This window comes from Ailuropoda melanoleuca, chromosome 1 (genome assembly GCF_002007445.2).
Source record: "Ailuropoda melanoleuca isolate Jingjing chromosome 1, ASM200744v2, whole genome shotgun sequence".
Lineage (NCBI taxonomy): Eukaryota > Metazoa > Chordata > Mammalia > Carnivora > Ursidae > Ailuropoda > Ailuropoda melanoleuca.
Genome location: NC_048218.1, coordinates 2,731,944 through 2,749,468, shown reverse-complemented (window position 1 = coordinate 2,749,468; position 17,525 = coordinate 2,731,944). Strand labels below are relative to the sequence as shown.

The 17,525-nt window shown below is 57.7% G+C and overlaps 1 protein-coding gene across 2 annotated transcripts; it reads right to left on the bottom strand.

Moving 5' to 3' along the window:
* Positions 1-6,752: 6,752 nt before the first annotated feature.
* SIK1 (salt inducible kinase 1) lies at positions 6,753-17,077 on the bottom strand. Of its 2 annotated transcripts, XM_011217074.3 has the most exons (13): positions 16,573-17,076; positions 16,020-16,136; positions 13,616-13,679; positions 13,277-13,438; positions 13,068-13,192; positions 12,829-12,952; positions 11,967-12,202; positions 11,514-11,663; positions 10,951-11,073; positions 10,618-10,834; positions 9,794-10,072; positions 9,025-9,262; positions 6,753-8,520 (listed from the first exon to the last, which is right to left on the bottom strand). In XM_011217074.3, the coding sequence occupies exons 1-13, from the start codon at positions 16,726-16,728 to the stop codon at positions 8,160-8,162; spliced, it is 2,352 nt and encodes a 783-aa protein (XP_011215376.3). In that variant the 5' UTR covers positions 16,729-17,076; the 3' UTR covers positions 6,753-8,159. The 2 variants fall into 2 exon arrangements, with proteins under 2 accessions (XP_011215376.3, XP_034510887.1); XM_034654996.1 differs by lacking the exon at positions 11,514-11,663 and having other exon boundaries at positions 16,573-17,077.
* Between the last annotated feature and the right edge of the window lie 448 nt (positions 17,078-17,525).

Sequence of the window (17,525 nt, the reverse complement as noted above, 5' to 3'; positions counted from 1 at the left end):
CCCCGTGTCCTTCTTGTATACAAGTCGAGAGACGTGTCACCAGCCCCCCGAGGGGAAGGGACTGAGGGCCAGTAAGTGGCCATTGAGTCTGGCTGCAGGGGTCCTGCAGCCGTGGAGCAGCCTTCCCCCTCTGTGGCCTACCCACAGCCTCTGCACCAGGAGGCTGCCCTCGCCTCACCATCCCAGGTCACCCAGCACAGCCGTCGGGTCCCCGTGGCCAGCCCCCTCGCCTGAGCCCCCCACTGAGGCCAGGAGGTAGCATGAAGTGCCATGGCCCCCGATTGGCAGCTGGCCTGCTGGATAAGCCCCTGCCTCAGCCCCTGCTTGCTGGCCCCACACCCAGCTGTCCATAGTTGCTGGGGACCGCACTGGCCCCAACGTAAGCCACTCACCCCCCACCTCGTCATGCCCCTTCTGTGGTTGGCGTGGGGCAGACCGTGTGCCAGGCTCTGCACCTCCACCCCTCCACTCCTCCCGGGTGGTCCTGAGCGACCAGCTCTCCCAGCTCGACCCTCCACTGACCCCTCCAGGAACCCCTCCACGTGCCAGCCCCGGCGCACCTGTACCCCACTCCACAGAGTGCCCCTCGCCTAGCCTGAGCCTGCCTCCTGGTGTCTCCCTCCCCTCAGCCCTATGTCCTGGACGCAAGGCTGCCCCTTGGCGGGTGGGGCAAGGTGGCCCATGGCCGAGGTCCCTGAGAGCCCAGGAGACCCCCAGGCCATTCCACAGATAAAGCGCGGACCTCAAGACAACAATCCAGATGAAATGCGCAATTGCCTGAAAAACACAAACTTCCAAAGCTCCCTCAAAAATGGAATAAGGACTTGGCATCTCTCTCAATGCGGTCATGAGATTGTGTGGTTTACAGCCGCCCCGCAGAGCAGCTCGGGCCCCACGTGCTCTCGCTGATGCTGCCCTCCACCAAACCTTTAGGAAAGAAAGAACACCAATTCTACACAAATAGAGAGACTCGGTACAGATTATAGAGAAGGACAAGCTGACTCTAAAATGTACATGGAAATGCAAAGGACCAGGAAAAGCGAAACCAACATAGAGAAAGCAGCCCAGAATTAGAAGGTTTACACTACCTAATTTTCAAGACATCAGCCGTAATAATAAAATAATCAAGACAGTGTGCTATCACCGCTGGAGAGACGTCCCGCTCAGCAGAACAGAACAGCGTCCGGAAATAGGCCCTTCTGTTTATGGTTACTTGATTTCCAACAAATGTTTCAAATTGATTCAACCGGGGCAAAGGAGAGACTTTTCAATAAATGGTTCTGGGACAACTGGATACCCAGAGAAGTAATAAGCCTCCACTGTTGTCCCAAACCACAGGCAAAACTAATCCCAAAGTGCACTGTAGATGGGGACCGAAAGCTAGACACATAAGAAGCCTCCGGAAGGGAGCACGGGAGAGCCTCTCAACATGGCGGGAGGCAGGGGTCTCTTAGGACAGCAGAAAAAATAAAATACGTAGGACTTCATGAAAATTGAAACTCTGAACTCCTCTCTTTTGGTGAAAGGCAAGCCCCAGGTGGGAGAAACATTCTGTGTGTGTTTATATACATACGTGTGTATGTTCACACGTACATGTGTAGATCTGTATGCACATGTGCAGAAGCTCACACGTTCACATATATGCACGCGCACACGTATGACAAAGAAACTTGCACGTGAAATATGTAAGGAATTCCTACAACTCAATAATGAGAATCCAAACAACCCAATTAAATATTTGGCGAAGACTTAAACTTGAGAAACAGAACGGCCAATAAGCACATGGAAAGACGCTAACCATCACCAGTCATCAGGAAAATGCAAAATAAATGCACAATGAAGCCATAATAAGACACCACTGCACACCTGTTGGAATGGCATCACGTGTGCCGAGCACGGGGGAGGGTGCGAGCCGCCGGGTCGCCCACACGCTGCGGGTGGCACCGTGAACTGCCGTAGCCCCTTGGGTCGCGGTTCAGCAGCTTCTGGTAAAGTGAACAGTGGTCGTGGCCCAGGACGCAGGCCTTGTGTCTCCGCCTCTCCCCAGGAGAAAAAAAACACGTCCACACAAATGCTCGGGCGCAGATCCTCACGGCAGCCACACTGGACAAGCCCAAACTGGAGATGATGGCCCCCCGGCCCGCCAGCAGGTGCGTGCAGCACAAGCTCTGAGGCGGCCACCCCAGGCGGGGGCAGGGCAGAGCTCTGCAGACAGCGCCTGGACCAGCTGCCAGGCAACCACGCGAGAGGAAGAAGCCAGGCAAACGGAGGGCACACGCAGCACGGTCTGTTCATAGGAAACCCCAGAAAATGCACGACTAACCCACAGTGACACAGAACAGGCCAGCAGCTGCCTGAAGCCAGGGGAGAAGGAAGGGCCCCTACTGAGGACCCGGGGGCTTTCTGGGGCACAGCAGGGCCAGGGCTGCCCAGGTCCGTGCACTGTCCAAGCTCACTGAACTGCACACTTGGGAAGGGCGCATCGTGCTGTGTGCCAGGCGCGCCTCAGCAGAGCTGCTCTGTTCTGGGGGTGCGTTTTTCCGTGGGGGTTCACACCCCTGTGCTCCTCACGGTCTTTGATCCGTGGTCCAGGGGGACCTAGGAATCCAAGTTCATACTTGAGCCCTTGCGGCTGGAAGTGGACACACCTGTGAAGGAAGAGAGCTACCTGAGTCAGTATGTGCAACAGCATCCTTGAGACGAGTGGCTGAGCCTTGAGCAAGTTGGTCCACGGACACTTCACTCCTGGGAGCCACGGGCCCCGCACGCCAGGTCAACACGTGGTAGCCGAAGCCACACAGCCTACATCCAGCAGCCTGGCTGGGGACAGGTGCAGGGGGCTGCAGAGCCCGCTCGGGGGCACACAGCAAGGCTAAGCCCCGCACCCCCCTCAGGGTCCCTCGAGGCTCCGGCCGCCCAGAGAGTCAGCTCATGCAGGACGTTGGAGCTCTTCCCACGCGAGCTCCAGCCGAGGCGTGGTCAGGCGTGCTGTCTTCCCTGGGCCAGCTGACAGACCGTGGCATTTCCCGGGACCCCTGGGGGGGGGTCTAGCTGTCCTCTGTCATGTCCTCTGGCTCACTGTCCCCCACAGGGACTCTACTGTCCATGTCAGGCATCTCGCCGAGAGAATCTGGAACCTACACGGAACCCACATAAAAGTGGCCATCTTAGCCATGTTCAAATGTCCATTCATGTTGTTACATGGCCCTCACCACCGTCTGTCTCCAGGACTTTCCCTCGTCCCCACACTGACCTCTGTCACCATGAATCACTGACTCCCTGTGCCCCTTCCCCAGTCCCTGGCGCCCAGCATCCCCCTTTCTGTCTCTACAGATCTGACTGCTCTGGGCGCCCCTGTAAGTGGGTCACACGGGATCTGTACTGTGCCTGGCTCACTGCACTCAGTGTAATGTCCTCAAGGTTTGTGCCCGTTACAGCAGGAGTCAGATTCCCTCCTTTTCACAGCTGAGTGCTATTCCCCCGTGCGAGGGGGCATCACTCTTGCCCGTTCATGCACCAGCGGGCGTGTGGCTACTTCCACCCCTGGCTACCGAGTCACTGTTGTGAGCCCAGGGGGTGCAAGGATCTGCTGGGAGTCTGCTTTCCGCTGCCTGCAGTCTGTGCCCACAGCGGGACGACAGGGTGCTCGTTCACTTTGTTACGGAGGCACCCGCCGGCTTTCCCCCAAAGCACTGTCCTCTCCCACCAGCAGTGCACGGGGTTCCAATGGCTATTTTACAGTTTTTGATAATGACCATCCCAACGGGTGTAAAGAGATTGAAGAACTTTTTAACCACAAACTATTTGCCAAGGAATCAAGATGAGGAGAATCCTTTGTTCACCCAGTGGCCGCATCTCCGCCATGGCCAGCACTCGGTAAAGTCAATTTTAAGAGATTGGGAGCAATCGGCCGTGAGGCTCTTCCAAATCCTTGATTCACAAGCGGGTTCACAGAGCATCACGGTGGAAGGAGTAAGGTGTGAATGACGCCCCGGAGTCGGGGGGAGAAACAGCTGAAGACAGTCAGGGCTGCAAGGTGTCCAGCACGTTCGCGGAGCCCACTGCCCGCCACCCCGGGAAGGCGGGGAGAACAGCACGGCCCGGGTGCCCTGGGCCCCAGGCAGCTCCTCCCGTGCCCTGACCCTGACTGACGCTCAGTGGCGGGGTGGCCGCGGCCGCGGCCAGGGGGCCGTGGGATCCTCGCAGCCAGGCTGATGTGGGAGCTGGTGCCGTGCCCCCTTCTTTAAGATGCAAACTGAGTGCGGCTGGAGGAAGCATGTCGTAAGGAAGGCACTCCCGCAGAGATGAACCACAGGGAAAGGTCAAGGGTTTTCCCCCAAATATTTTATTTAAATATTAAATTAAAAAAACATACACCCACTAATCATTTGGCATACATTTCTCATGTTAACATAAGAAATAAAATAATTAAACCAGTTATGGTAAAAAAACAGACTATATACATCTTAGATCACGTAGTGCCTATAACCAGGCGCCCAGCCGGCCCCACAGCGCGGTGGAGAAACTACAAAACACACGTCGCACACACCTACACACGAGACGCAGAGACACACTCACAGCAAGAAAGAAAATCTCCGTGAAAGTAAAGTGCTTGTCATGGTTCTGAGGCCTTTGATCTGTGGCATTAGAACAGCGAGGAGTGGAACAAGGGAGCCGCCTTGGTGTGGGAGCCGGCCGTGCGGCCTCCGCGGCCCCAGACGCCCTCCTGCCCCCAGGTCCCCTCCACGAGCCGGCAGGAGGCTTTGGTGATCTCTGCGGCCAGGCACGAGGACAGTCCCTTCCCCGAGGCCTGCGAGAGCCACGGGGCAGTAGCAGCGGCGCCGGCGGGGGACTGGTAGCAGCAAGCTGGGCAGACGCCAGCCCCGGACGCGCGCCCCACGGCCTCCCTGCCCGCTGGGAGCCCGGGCAGTCTTTGGCTTCTACAAAAGCCCACCTTTCCCCTGTTAATACTGTAGGTCGTAAGAGCCAAAGTGAGCTGAAGGCACCTGGGTCGGTAAAGGATCGGGGGCTGACGGGTGCAGAGGGGGTGAGGCGGCCCACCTGCCAGGGGAGGACGCACGTGCCTCCCTCCTCCACACCGACCCGGTGCTGGCGCTTTGTAACGTTACCAGAGAGGAAAATTTAAACCAGGACACAAAAGTGTAGTAAAAAATATAAAAAATAAGTAGTGTGTATTTGTCTATTTATATACATGTACAACATTTGCTTTAAAAAAGGAACGAAGCTTGAACAACACTGATCTGACCTCTCGTTTCATTCTCTTGAACGAAAGCCTACCAAGTGTGAGGCCTGGAGAAGGCAGGGCTAACCCTAGATCGCGAGCCGGCCGCGGGCAGGTGGGGTCGCCAGCAGGGACCCGTCCCCCGCCTGCTCCTGCCCGCCGGCCACACGCCTGCCGTATTGCACATCCCCCACCCCAGTCGGTTGTTCTTTTTGGACCCTGATAATGAAATGCATAAAAACTTAATTAGCAGCGGAAATAAGATGGGCAGCAGGAAGAAAACTCTCTGGGGCCCTCCAAGGCACGCGGGGGATCCAGGGCATGCACCCCGGGCCGGAGCCCCAGCCTCACAGTCCCCCACTCCCTTCCAGTTTCTTCCTGCGGCTCCTCTGAAGAATCCTGGAAACCCGACTCGAGCAGTTGATAAAATTCTCATCTAAAATAAGGAAAAAAACATCCTTCGGGTTCTGATTTCAAGGTAGAGAATTCCAGGAATTTGTAGATTATTTTCTCCTGGGCTGGCCAATATAGCTTTTTAAAAACGGATGCATAAAGCAGAAAGTTCACAGTTCTCACTCTGAAGTGTAAATGTTTCGGGAAGTGGAGAATTGTCAACTAAACAAAAAAGGATACCCAACACACACAGGCACACACACGATGAACACACGGCTCACACCATGGTTTCTTCCGAGGCAATCCCTCCGCGGCCCCGCCGCCCCCGTGGTCCCCTCCCGCCGCCCCACCGACCGCAGTGGCGCTGGCCTGTCCAGCCCAGCCCTGTCACCTCTCGCCCCGCCGCCCTCCTTCCCCTTCCCATCCACCCACCCCGACACGCCCCTCAATTATTATTTTTCTTCAGAAAGTTTCCAGGCCCTACTCAGAGTTACATTTGCTCAGTGCAAGGAAAAAATAAAACAAAAAATCAACTAAAAAGCCAAAACACCAAACGTATTGCTTGTTTCGCTTCTAGAAACTTATTGGCTTCGAGTCCGGAAACATCTTCACATCCTCTGACATTATTGCTTCGAAGGGCCGGCGGCCCAAGCGGAGGCGGGGCCCTCACTGCACCAGCACGAACGTGCCCAGCTGGCCCGCGGTCAGGTCCTCCATCTCACAGTCCGCCTGTGGCAGCCCCGCAGCCACAAAGCTGGGGGGCAGCGTGGCGGCAGGATGGGGGGCCGTGGCATGGCTGATGTGCAGATGGGTGTCCAGCAGCTGGGCTGCCGAGGCCACTGGGGAGCCCCCNTTGATCTGTGGCATTAGAACAGCGAGGAGTGGAACAAGGGAGCCGCCTTGGTGTGGGAGCCGGCCGTGCGGCCTCCGCGGCCCCAGACGCCCTCCTGCCCCCAGGTCCCCTCCACGAGCCGGCAGGAGGCTTTGGTGATCTCTGCGGCCAGGCACGAGGACAGTCCCTTCCCCGAGGCCTGCGAGAGCCACGGGGCAGTAGCAGCGGCGCCGGCGGGGGACTGGTAGCAGCAAGCTGGGCAGACGCCAGCCCCGGACGCGCGCCCCACGGCCTCCCTGCCCGCTGGGAGCCCGGGCAGTCTTTGGCTTCTACAAAAGCCCACCTTTCCCCTGTTAATACTGTAGGTCGTAAGAGCCAAAGTGAGCTGAAGGCACCTGGGTCGGTAAAGGATCGGGGGCTGACGGGTGCAGAGGGGGTGAGGCGGCCCACCTGCCAGGGGAGGACGCACGTGCCTCCCTCCTCCACACCGACCCGGTGCTGGCGCTTTGTAACGTTACCAGAGAGGAAAATTTAAACCAGGACACAAAAGTGTAGTAAAAAATATAAAAAATAAGTAGTGTGTATTTGTCTATTTATATACATGTACAACATTTGCTTTAAAAAAGGAACGAAGCTTGAACAACACTGATCTGACCTCTCGTTTCATTCTCTTGAACGAAAGCCTACCAAGTGTGAGGCCTGGAGAAGGCAGGGCTAACCCTAGATCGCGAGCCGGCCGCGGGCAGGTGGGGTCGCCAGCAGGGACCCGTCCCCCGCCTGCTCCTGCCCGCCGGCCACACGCCTGCCGTATTGCACATCCCCCACCCCAGTCGGTTGTTCTTTTTGGACCCTGATAATGAAATGCATAAAAACTTAATTAGCAGCGGAAATAAGATGGGCAGCAGGAAGAAAACTCTCTGGGGCCCTCCAAGGCACGCGGGGGATCCAGGGCATGCACCCCGGGCCGGAGCCCCAGCCTCACAGTCCCCCACTCCCTTCCAGTTTCTTCCTGCGGCTCCTCTGAAGAATCCTGGAAACCCGACTCGAGCAGTTGATAAAATTCTCATCTAAAATAAGGAAAAAAACATCCTTCGGGTTCTGATTTCAAGGTAGAGAATTCCAGGAATTTGTAGATTATTTTCTCCTGGGCTGGCCAATATAGCTTTTTAAAAACGGATGCATAAAGCAGAAAGTTCACAGTTCTCACTCTGAAGTGTAAATGTTTCGGGAAGTGGAGAATTGTCAACTAAACAAAAAAGGATACCCAACACACACAGGCACACACACGATGAACACACGGCTCACACCATGGTTTCTTCCGAGGCAATCCCTCCGCGGCCCCGCCGCCCCCGTGGTCCCCTCCCGCCGCCCCCGACCGACCGCAGTGGCGCTGGCCTGTCCAGCCCAGCCCTGTCACCTCTCGCCCCGCCGCCCTCCTTCCCCTTCCCATCCACCCACCCCGACACGCCCCTCAATTATTATTTTTCTTCAGAAAGTTTCCAGGCCCTACTCAGAGTTACATTTGCTCAGTGCAAGGAAAAAATAAAACAAAAAATCAACTAAAAAGCCAAAACACCAAACGTATTGCTTGTTTCGCTTCTAGAAACTTATTGGCTTCGAGTCCGGAAACATCTTCACATCCTCTGACATTATTGCTTCGAAGGGCCGGCGGCCCAAGCGGAGGCGGGGCCCTCACTGCACCAGCACGAACGTGCCCAGCTGGCCCGCGGTCAGGTCCTCCATCTCACAGTCCGCCTGTGGCAGCCCCGCAGCCACAAAGCTGGGGGGCAGCGTGGCGGCAGGATGGGGGGCCGTGGCATGGCTGATGTGCAGATGGGTGTCCAGCAGCTGGGCTGCCGAGGCCACTGGGGAGCCCCCAGCTTGCAGGAGGTGGGGTGGCAGCAGCGGGCTGGGCCCCAGCCCCAGCTCCTTCTGGAGTCCCGACACGAGGAGAGCGCCGTCACATGGGGCAAGGACCAGTGGGGCCGGGGGCAGCTGGGGGGCCTGCTGGCAGCTGGGCAGGCCTGCTGGGTGGTGCTGCAGCTGGAGTAACCTGGAGGGGCGCGAGGGGGCAGGGAGGGAGACCAGGTCACTGCCGCTCTGCCCGCTGTGCCTCCCACCAAGTTCCGCCACCCTGCTAGGCGCACAAGCTGCCGGAATTCCCCACCACCAGGGCCGAAGGGCTGCCCTGCCGAGCCGCGAGCTGGAGCTGCTCCCGACACGCAGCGCTGTGCAACTAATCCCCCGAGCAATTCCCGACATTTCCATTCTCCGTCCCGCTTTTGCAGCCGCTCAGAGACGTGACATTCTCATTCACTGCCCCCTCTGTCCCCCCACTTACAGGAGGGCTTCAAAGCAAGGAAACCCGACTGCTCTCCACCTCCACTACCATCTACAGGGAATGAGGCCCTACCTCGCGGCTCTCCCCACACTGGGGGAGGTGCACTCATCCGATTACACGGACAAGGGGACCAGCTTAAGAGATAAGGTTACTCAAGAAACCCAGTTGTCCGGGAGTCCTCCCGCAGGGAGCGTGACGGGCGCAAGGCGGGCATACCTTTGCTGGTGCAGGACCTCTTCCAGAAGGCTCCGGCCCTCCCGGCTGTTGGCCCCGCTGCTGTGCAGGCCCGGGCTCTGGGCGGGCAGCTGGAAGGCACTCAGGCCACCCCTGGAGGCCCGGCTGGAGGAGGAGGAGGGCTGGCACACCTGACGAGCCAGCCCCTTGATCTTGTTTAGACCCAGGAGCCCTTTGGTCCTTGCATTCTTCCTCAGCTGCTGCCGGAAAGCTTTCAGCCCTGGGGGGGAGGTGCACAACCAGGATGGTCAGTGGATCTCAGTCCCAAGGCTTGCTGGGGCTTGCAGACCTCAGGGAGACATAAGGAGGGACCCCGTACAAATGTGATGGCATAGATGGATGGCACACCTTCCTATGGGGGTTATGGGTACTCTCTGGTTACCCGATCACTTCTCACCACAGCCCCCTCCTGGGGCATAGGTGTGAGTCTGGGCACAGGACCCTTTGGGGAAGGAGGGCATGAGCAGTGCCTTGGGACCAGAGAGGGACCCAGGGAGGCAGGTGCGAGCTGCCTTCTCCAGAGTAGAGCTGCTGGGCCTCCAAGTATCTCCTGGGCTTTTCGGACCAGCCACCAGGAGACTGTGTGAATTCGTCCTAGAAGACCGGGACACCTAGGACCTGGGAGTACTGCCACTCGGCCACACCTGGCTACACACCGGGGACACGCCTTCTGCCCCAGGATAAAGTGATGCCCTCCAGGGGCACAGATCATCTTCTGGGAAGGGAAAGTGTGCACGGAAGGGGAAGTCACCTTGAGTGAGCGACGTGTCCGATGCCCTCCGGCCTTCCTGGAAGCTGATGGGGAGCAGAGTGACCCCTCCTGGGACCCCCTGGGCCTGCAGCACTGGGGTGGCAGACTGGGCTCCCAAGGGCGGTGAGGCCAGTCTGAGAGGAGAGCAGGTGCCCAGCAGCCCCTGAGCGGCCAGGCGTCCACTGAGGCCCGCGGGGCCGTCGCCTGCTGAGAAGGTCAGACAGCTGTCGGAGCTGGTGCCTTCTGCAGGGCTCGCGGCAGAGGAAGAGATGACAATACCTACGAAGAAGCATGTGCTCTTGAGGGGGGCCCCTGATGCTCCCCAAGGCCAGAAGCAGCCCCCGGCACCCGACAGTTGTCACTACAAATCAGAAGCGGCCGCAGCTCTAGCAGAGAAACCGGCACGGAAACCTTCTCCGTACTAGCCTCCTTGTCTCTACCCTCAGCCGTGGTGGGGAGGGGTCCACAACGGCCAGAGACTATCAGAGGAGCTGCGACAGTGGCCGGCCACCAAGAGGGTGCAGCTGCCCCTGCGGCTGACTCGGGGCTCCCACAAGGACGCACGGGGGCCTGGACGGAGGACCTGCCCTCCTGGCACCTGGGGCAGCTAAGCCCCACACTTCTGCCACCGGAGGGCCACGTGTGGTCTCGGAGCATGATCTGCATGGCCTTGGGGGTCAAACAACTGACCAATCCGGACAGTGTAATTAGAAGCCACCCGGCAAGAAAGGTACGCTTCACATCGGTCGGTCAGAGCCTCAACCATCAACCCGCCCCCCGGGCCGCACTCCAGGTCCCTGTCCCCAGCCCACGGGGACACTTACACGGAGGGGCGCACGGGGAGAAGCAGGTGGAGACCTCGGCCAGCGTGTGCCTGCGGCCTGTGCTGCCAGACAGGGGCTTCTGGGCCTCCCGCTCCTCCTCCAGGCCCGGGCCCTGCCTGACCTCCTCACTGATGGACGTGTCCAGCAGGCCACTGGGGGAGATGGAGCGATGCCGGAACACTCCGTTGCAGTTGGTGTCCAGGGGGAAGAGCAAGGGCTGCAAGGGGACAGACACAAACCAGTAACTCCCAGGGCTCTGTGAGACCCGGGCAGGGGACGTCATTCCAGCTGAGAGAACCCCTCCCCGATGGCCACCCAGTGAAGGTCACACACCTGGAACGAGCTGAGAGGGTCACAGTCTGTGTCAGCCTGCAGGACAGACTGCCCCAAGGTCTGGGGCTGAGGACACAGCAGGGAGGATCGGAAAGAGTCACCGGACAGGCCTTCCTGAGGCACCTGTGGGTCAGCAGAGGACAGACACCGTCAGGAACTGGCTCTGGGGACTGTCACAAGCAGCATGACAAGAAAGACCCCACTGGCTTTGGGGTGGGGCTGACAGACGCTAGCCATTAGCTGCCTGGGCTAAGGACATACGCAGCCTCCTAAGGCCACCCTGCACAGGGTCACCAAAAGGTGTCAAGAGGCCAGAGCGGGGACAGTTAAGGAACAAGTGGCCGCAGGGTGGTGCCTGACCCTCCGCAGAGCGGCCAGCACCCCCCCTCCAGTCTGTGGTTCACACGGGAACCCCCCCCAATGCCTAACGGGCAGGAGACGTGACCTGGGGGCCAGTGGGCTCTGCGTCTCACTCCTGGGCCTGTCAGAGCAAGGGATTCTAACGGGGCGGGGGTGGGGGGCACAATCCAAGGCCAAGCTCGTGAAGGAGATGGCTCCCCCACCTCAAAGCCGCTGAGATCTGAGCTCCTGGGCCTCTGCTGCCGGGCCGGGCCGGGCCGGGCGGACGGCGGAGTGTGCCGATACTCCTTCAGCCGCTCGAGGAGGAGGTAATAAATGGCAGCAAAGTGGTTGTAGCTGCTGTTCTGTAGTGACTGGGGGGGGGGGGCGGAGAGAAGCGGGGTCAGGGCGAGGCCAGCAGAAAGCGGCGTGGGGCGGCAGGGCTCCCGCACGGGGGTGGGGCCTCGGACGCTTCTCATCGAGTGGCTGAGGCTCCCGACAAGACTGTTCCCAGGGTTATTCTTGGGTGGCCAAGAATATCCTTTAGAGGAGTGGACAGCTGGCCCTTAAATTAGCCCATGTTCCCATTTTAACTCGACGGGCCAGTGCCTGCTTTTCCTCGCAAGGAGAGCCTCTGCAGCAGAGAGCGCGTGGGGCTGGGCAGGGTGGGCGCTCACCTCCACGGTCCGCTGCCGGTCGATGCCAAGGCTGTGCATGATGCCCAGGGCCTGCTCATCGTAGTGGCCCCGGCCAGAGCCGGAGCCGGGGCCGGGGCCGGGCGCGGAGAAGGTGGGGCAGGCCTGCCGTGGCACGGAGGGCCCGGCCTGCATCCATCTGTGCTGCCGGATCTGGGCGATGGTGATGCGCTTGGCGGGGTCCACCACCAGCATGCGGCGGATCAGCGTCTCGCAGTCTGTGGGGCGATGGAGGCCCGCTGAGCCCAGGGCGGGGGCACCTGCACCCATCCCCACCACCACCCGCCTGGCGCCCGCCACAGCCCTGCTGGGGACGAGACTCCCTTCCCGGGGGCAAACAGACTGTGACTATCCTGAAGAACGCTGAGACCGGGAGCAGTGGCCTGGACTATCAGTTCAGAACTGCCACCAAGGAGAGCCACTAATCCAGGGCTCAGCCCTCGGGGGGGGGGGGGGCAATGACACGGTCCTCCTAACCTGGCAGACAGAGGGCCACTTAGACTCCCCAGTGACCAGCCAGCATCCCTGGTGCTGGGGCCGGCGGGGACCTGAGACCAAGCCCTCTCCAGGGGAGAGCAGGGCCAAGGCACCCGCCCGCCTCATAAGTAGGGCACTGAGAAAACACCCAGTGGGTTGGGTCTCTCTTGTGGGCACCTCGTAAACACCCCACGGTAACGCAGGGCTGATTCACAGACCTGCCGGCACACTCAGACACAGTCAAGCAGGCATTTCAGGAAATAAATTCCTCCTCCCTCTCTAAAACTCCCATCCCGGGTTGCCCAACGGTTCCTGCAGCGGGCTGGCAGCTGGGACGCAGCTGGGGGAGGGGGCTGGCGGCACCTACCCTGAGACATGAAGAAGGGGATGCGGAAGCGGCCTTCCAGCACCCGCTGCCGCAGAGCCGGCAAGTCGGGCCCGTCGAAGGGCAGCGAGCCGCAGACGAGGACGTACAGCACGACGCCGAGACTCTGCAAAGGACCACAGGGCCTCGAGTCAGCGCCCGGGCTACTTAGCTACTGAGGAGAGCGCGGGAGGCCCTCGGGCACCGCACACGCACACACACACGCACATGCGGGCTCCTACCCAGATGTCAAGCTGGGGGCCTTCGTACTCCTTCCCTTCAAAGACTTCCGGGGCTGCGTACGGGGGGCTCCCACACCACGTGGACAGGGGCTCTCCTGACTTGTAGAAATTCCCAAATCCGAAATCTGAGGGACAAAAGACGGACGGTGAGCTCACCGCAGACACATCAGGGTGGCCCTGGGAGGCAAGCGCCCCACCCCCGCCCTTGCCTGCCAGCTTGATGTCCATGCTGCCGTCCAGCAACAGGTTCTCCGTCTTGAGGTCCCGGTGCACAATGTGACGGCTGTGGCAGTACTCCACGGCCGACAGAATCTGCCAGAACTTCTCGCGCGCTTCATTCTCGCTGAGGTGCCCGTTGGAAGTCAGATAATCTGAGGAGCGACAACACAAAGCTATAGCCCGAAAATTCCAGAGGCCGGCCAGCCTCTGGGGCACAGCGGAAGAACGCTGTTGAGTTCTAGGATGGGTGGACCCAGATGCTGGAGGAGTGATTCCTGACAAGTCTGACTGCTTGCTTTCAACAGATACCAAAAAGGGGTGCGGCTTACCAAACATTTCTCCATTTTTTGCGAACTCGGTGACAATGTAAAGCATATCCTTTGTTTCCATAACCTAAAAACACAAAGACCTAACGTTTAACCACACGGAAAGGGAACATACCAGTGGTATAAATAATCCACTTGAACCCCAGTAAATTTTTAACTTTTCCAGGATGAGTGCATCCATTATCTTTAAAAAGGAAAAGAAAATAAACACTTCTGCATTAAAGGAACAAATATGGGGGTTCCTATTCAGAAAAAGAATTTAAAACATCAGAGGGGAATTCTTCACCAGCCTGCCTGTCCTAATGCACTACAACCTGCCCGTATCACAGTGTGAACCCAACTGCCTCGCCGCCCGGAGGCCTCACACCCGGACCCCAGGACACCGGGAGAGCGCTGCTGGGGCTTTCTGCTGGAAGCCCGGCATGCAACAGCCGAGCCAGGCCAGGGGCCAGCACCCACTGAATAATAGATGCACACCCCCCCCTTCCCACCTGCCTCACTGACATGATAACTTAGGGGCCGAGAGGCGGCTCTGCCAGGTAAGCAACAACAGACTGCTCTTTGTACAGCAAACCGCTCGGCCTGTGTCAATAGCAACAGCCAAGGTCAAAAACACACGCCAGGTTCATGTCCTGATCAAGAATTTTATCTCGCTTTGAAAACAATTTTTAAAAGAGTCTAAAACACAGCTAATTAGGCAACAAGGTGAATTTAAACCTGTGGCACCAAAAGAAGGAAAAACCCAACTCACGTCCCTGTATTTACAATACTTCAGAGACACACAGAGACAACACGTTCTTACAGAAACAAACTTCTTTAGGGTTCAAAACATAGTTGTTCCTTAAAAAAGACACTGTAAAGACAACTGCTTTCAGCCATAAATCTAACAAGAAAGTGAATCCAGCGCAGGTCAGTGAGACTTTTCACCGTCCTGGCCCTCAGCGTGTGTGGCAGATTCGAGAGTAAGAACACGGTTTATTCCTTTCCTCAATTCAAGAGAGAGATGGAAGGAGAATGAAGAGTAAACACATTTTGAGTTTTAGAAATCCTCAAGGCGAGGGGGAAGTGTCTCCCCAAGGTTGTGTAGCCTGGGCCAGCTGGATGAGAATGACACACCAGTGTCAGATCCCGAGGAGGGACAGGGGCGGCTGCCCAGAGAGCAATGAGAACGTGCACCCCAGAAAGGACCTCCAACCCCGGGGACGCGAGCCGTGTGCCGTCTAACTGGCCTACTTCACACAGGGGCATGCAGAGGGACAATGAGGTGCACCCTGGCTCGTCCCTCTGGCAAAGTCAAGATCAGGGTTCAGCCCACTGCTGGGGAACCGGGCCAGGCACTGCTCTCAGGCACTGACATCAGGGACCATGAGGAAACGTCTTAGCAAAGCAGCACAGCTTAAAGATGACACAGAAACAACGCACCGACCAGAGTGGATGGTGACGGGAGCTCTGCACGTAATGACTCTGAGTAAACGGTCATTCAGGGGAACACAAGCCCGATGACGCTGTTTCCGTGGGATAATTTTCTATTCTCGTTCCCTCTCCTACCACACTACCCCCAGCCTTGCCGACTGCACAGACGCACACACCGTGCCATATTCATCTCAGAGTCACAGGCCTTCACGAGAACCACCACAAGGAACTGACACCCAACCCACCTGGATGGAACACTGAGCATTTGCAACGAACTTCTTCTGCGAGCAGATCGTACCTTATCGGCACACGCGGGCAGATCAACACGAGACTGCTTAGCTTTGCTGTCCTAATTAAATCGACGCTTACATTCCAAAGATATAATTTCTTAGTTTCAACACGATAACAAAAATAAAGTCATGAAACAAACCAACAGGCGGACTGGGCAAGGCGTGTTCTTAACCTGGATTAAATGACAAGTTCCCTGTTCTCACCGTGGCAAAAGTATTTTCATCTCTCCGTTTTTGATGGAAGAGTTTAAATGGGAAGACGGGTGCTCCCTGCTGCCTTTGCAAAGATGAGTTTACAAAAATGGGTAAGAGCAGCCAGTTTTCAAGTTTAATAATTACCTGCCAAGGTGCAAGTGTCTGTTTCACTGAGATCTGTCCTTCTACATGACTGCCTGGCTTGTGGCAACACACAGATCTGGTTGTTTTCATAGTAAACTAAATATAACCACCCACATCTCAGCATCTAAAGCTGGAATGGATGACAATACTAACTAAAATTTTGATAAGGCAAATCTCAATTACGATCCAAAAGCAAGAAAACAATTGAAAATACATCTGAAGAGCTTACAAAAATCAGTTCACCCTCCACAACCAACTCCCTGCCGCACATAACCAAAGATGGGCAAAATTCAGAACCTGCAGACGTTTGCTGCAAATAACACACTTGCTAGGAGCAACAGCAAAAGGCAAACTTGAGTCCTTACCTGGTAAAGCTTTATGATGTGAGGATGATTCAGAAGCTTCATGATCTGAACCTCACGATATATTTTCTCCAAATTGCTTGAATCTAATCGAGTTTTATCGATTATTTTTATTGCAACCTATGGTTTAAAAAAATATTTTGTTTAAAAAAAAACCTTTCCTTTACACATTATATTTTTTGCTGCTTAATTTCTAAAACACTTTATGTCCCCAAAAGGTCACAAAAAGTTGGGGGGAAAAATAACCAGAGTAACCATCAGTAGTACTGAAAACAGTCAAAGTTAAGTAAGTTTCCTCAGTCCCTGCTGGCTCCCTTTACAGGGCTCTGCCGGATCCCAAGCACCACACTCCTGCGTTATGTGGTCATTTCCCTCCCTACCGTCCCCTAATATCTGTACAAATTATTCAGAATCATAACATAAAGCATTTTGTCTTCACGGAACTGAAAACTGTCAGCGCTGATACATTACACGATGAACGCTAAGGACAGGGATTCTGCCCAGCAGCCCCCAGGATGGGTCCCCCCAGGACAGGCCGGGTGGCCGCCCCACGCACCTGGGTTTTGGTGACTCGATGTCGGGCCAGCTTCACCACGGCGAAATTGCCCTTGCCCAGGGTCCGCTCGACGTCGTAGAAGCCCACCCGGAGGGGCTTCTGTTGGCCCTGGCTAGAGCCCGCGGGGGCCGCGCTCAACTCGGACATGATCACCATGGCTCCGCGCCGCACCTGCGGGCCACCGGGAGCGCGCTCAGCGCCGGACCTACCCGACCCAGCCCGGCCCCGGGGGGCGCGGCCCCGCTCCTCGACGGCCCGGCGCTCTGCTCCAATCCAACCTCCTCACCCCGCCGGGCGCGCGCCCGCTCTCACGCCCGCCCCGCCGCCGGGGTCCGCTCCACTCCGGTCCCTAAGACCCTCAGCCCTGCGGGGCGCCTGGACCACTCCACCCCGCCGCCCGCGGCCGGCTCCAACCCAACCGCGGATCCCCCAGCCCTGGGGAGCGCGTGGGGCCGATCCCACCCTCACCGCCCCCTGCTGTTGCTCGGCTCCATCCCGACCCCCGTTCCCCTAGCCCCGCGGGGCTCCTGGACTCACTCCCACCCCGCCGCCAGCCCCGCGGGGCGCCTGGACCCACTTCCACCCCGCCGCCCGGACCCCCAGCCCCGCAGGGCGCGTGGACCCGCTCCCGCACGGTCCCTTGCCCCGCCGCGGGCGGCCGCCTCCATCCTTAACGCCGGCTCCGCAGGGCGCCTGGACACACTCCCACCGCGAGGTCGGTTCCATCTCGACCCTCAGACCCTTTTAGCCCCGCGGGGCTTGTAACCCGCTCCCACGCCGCCTCCTGCCCCGCCGCCCACGGTCGGCTCCATTTCGACCCCGAGACCCTATTAGGCCCGCGGGTCTGGAAACCCACTGCTACGCCGCCCCTCAAAAAAAAAAAAAAAAAAAAAAAAAAAAAAAAAAAAAAAAAAAAAAAAAAAAAAAAAAAAAAAAAAAAAAAAAAAAAAAAA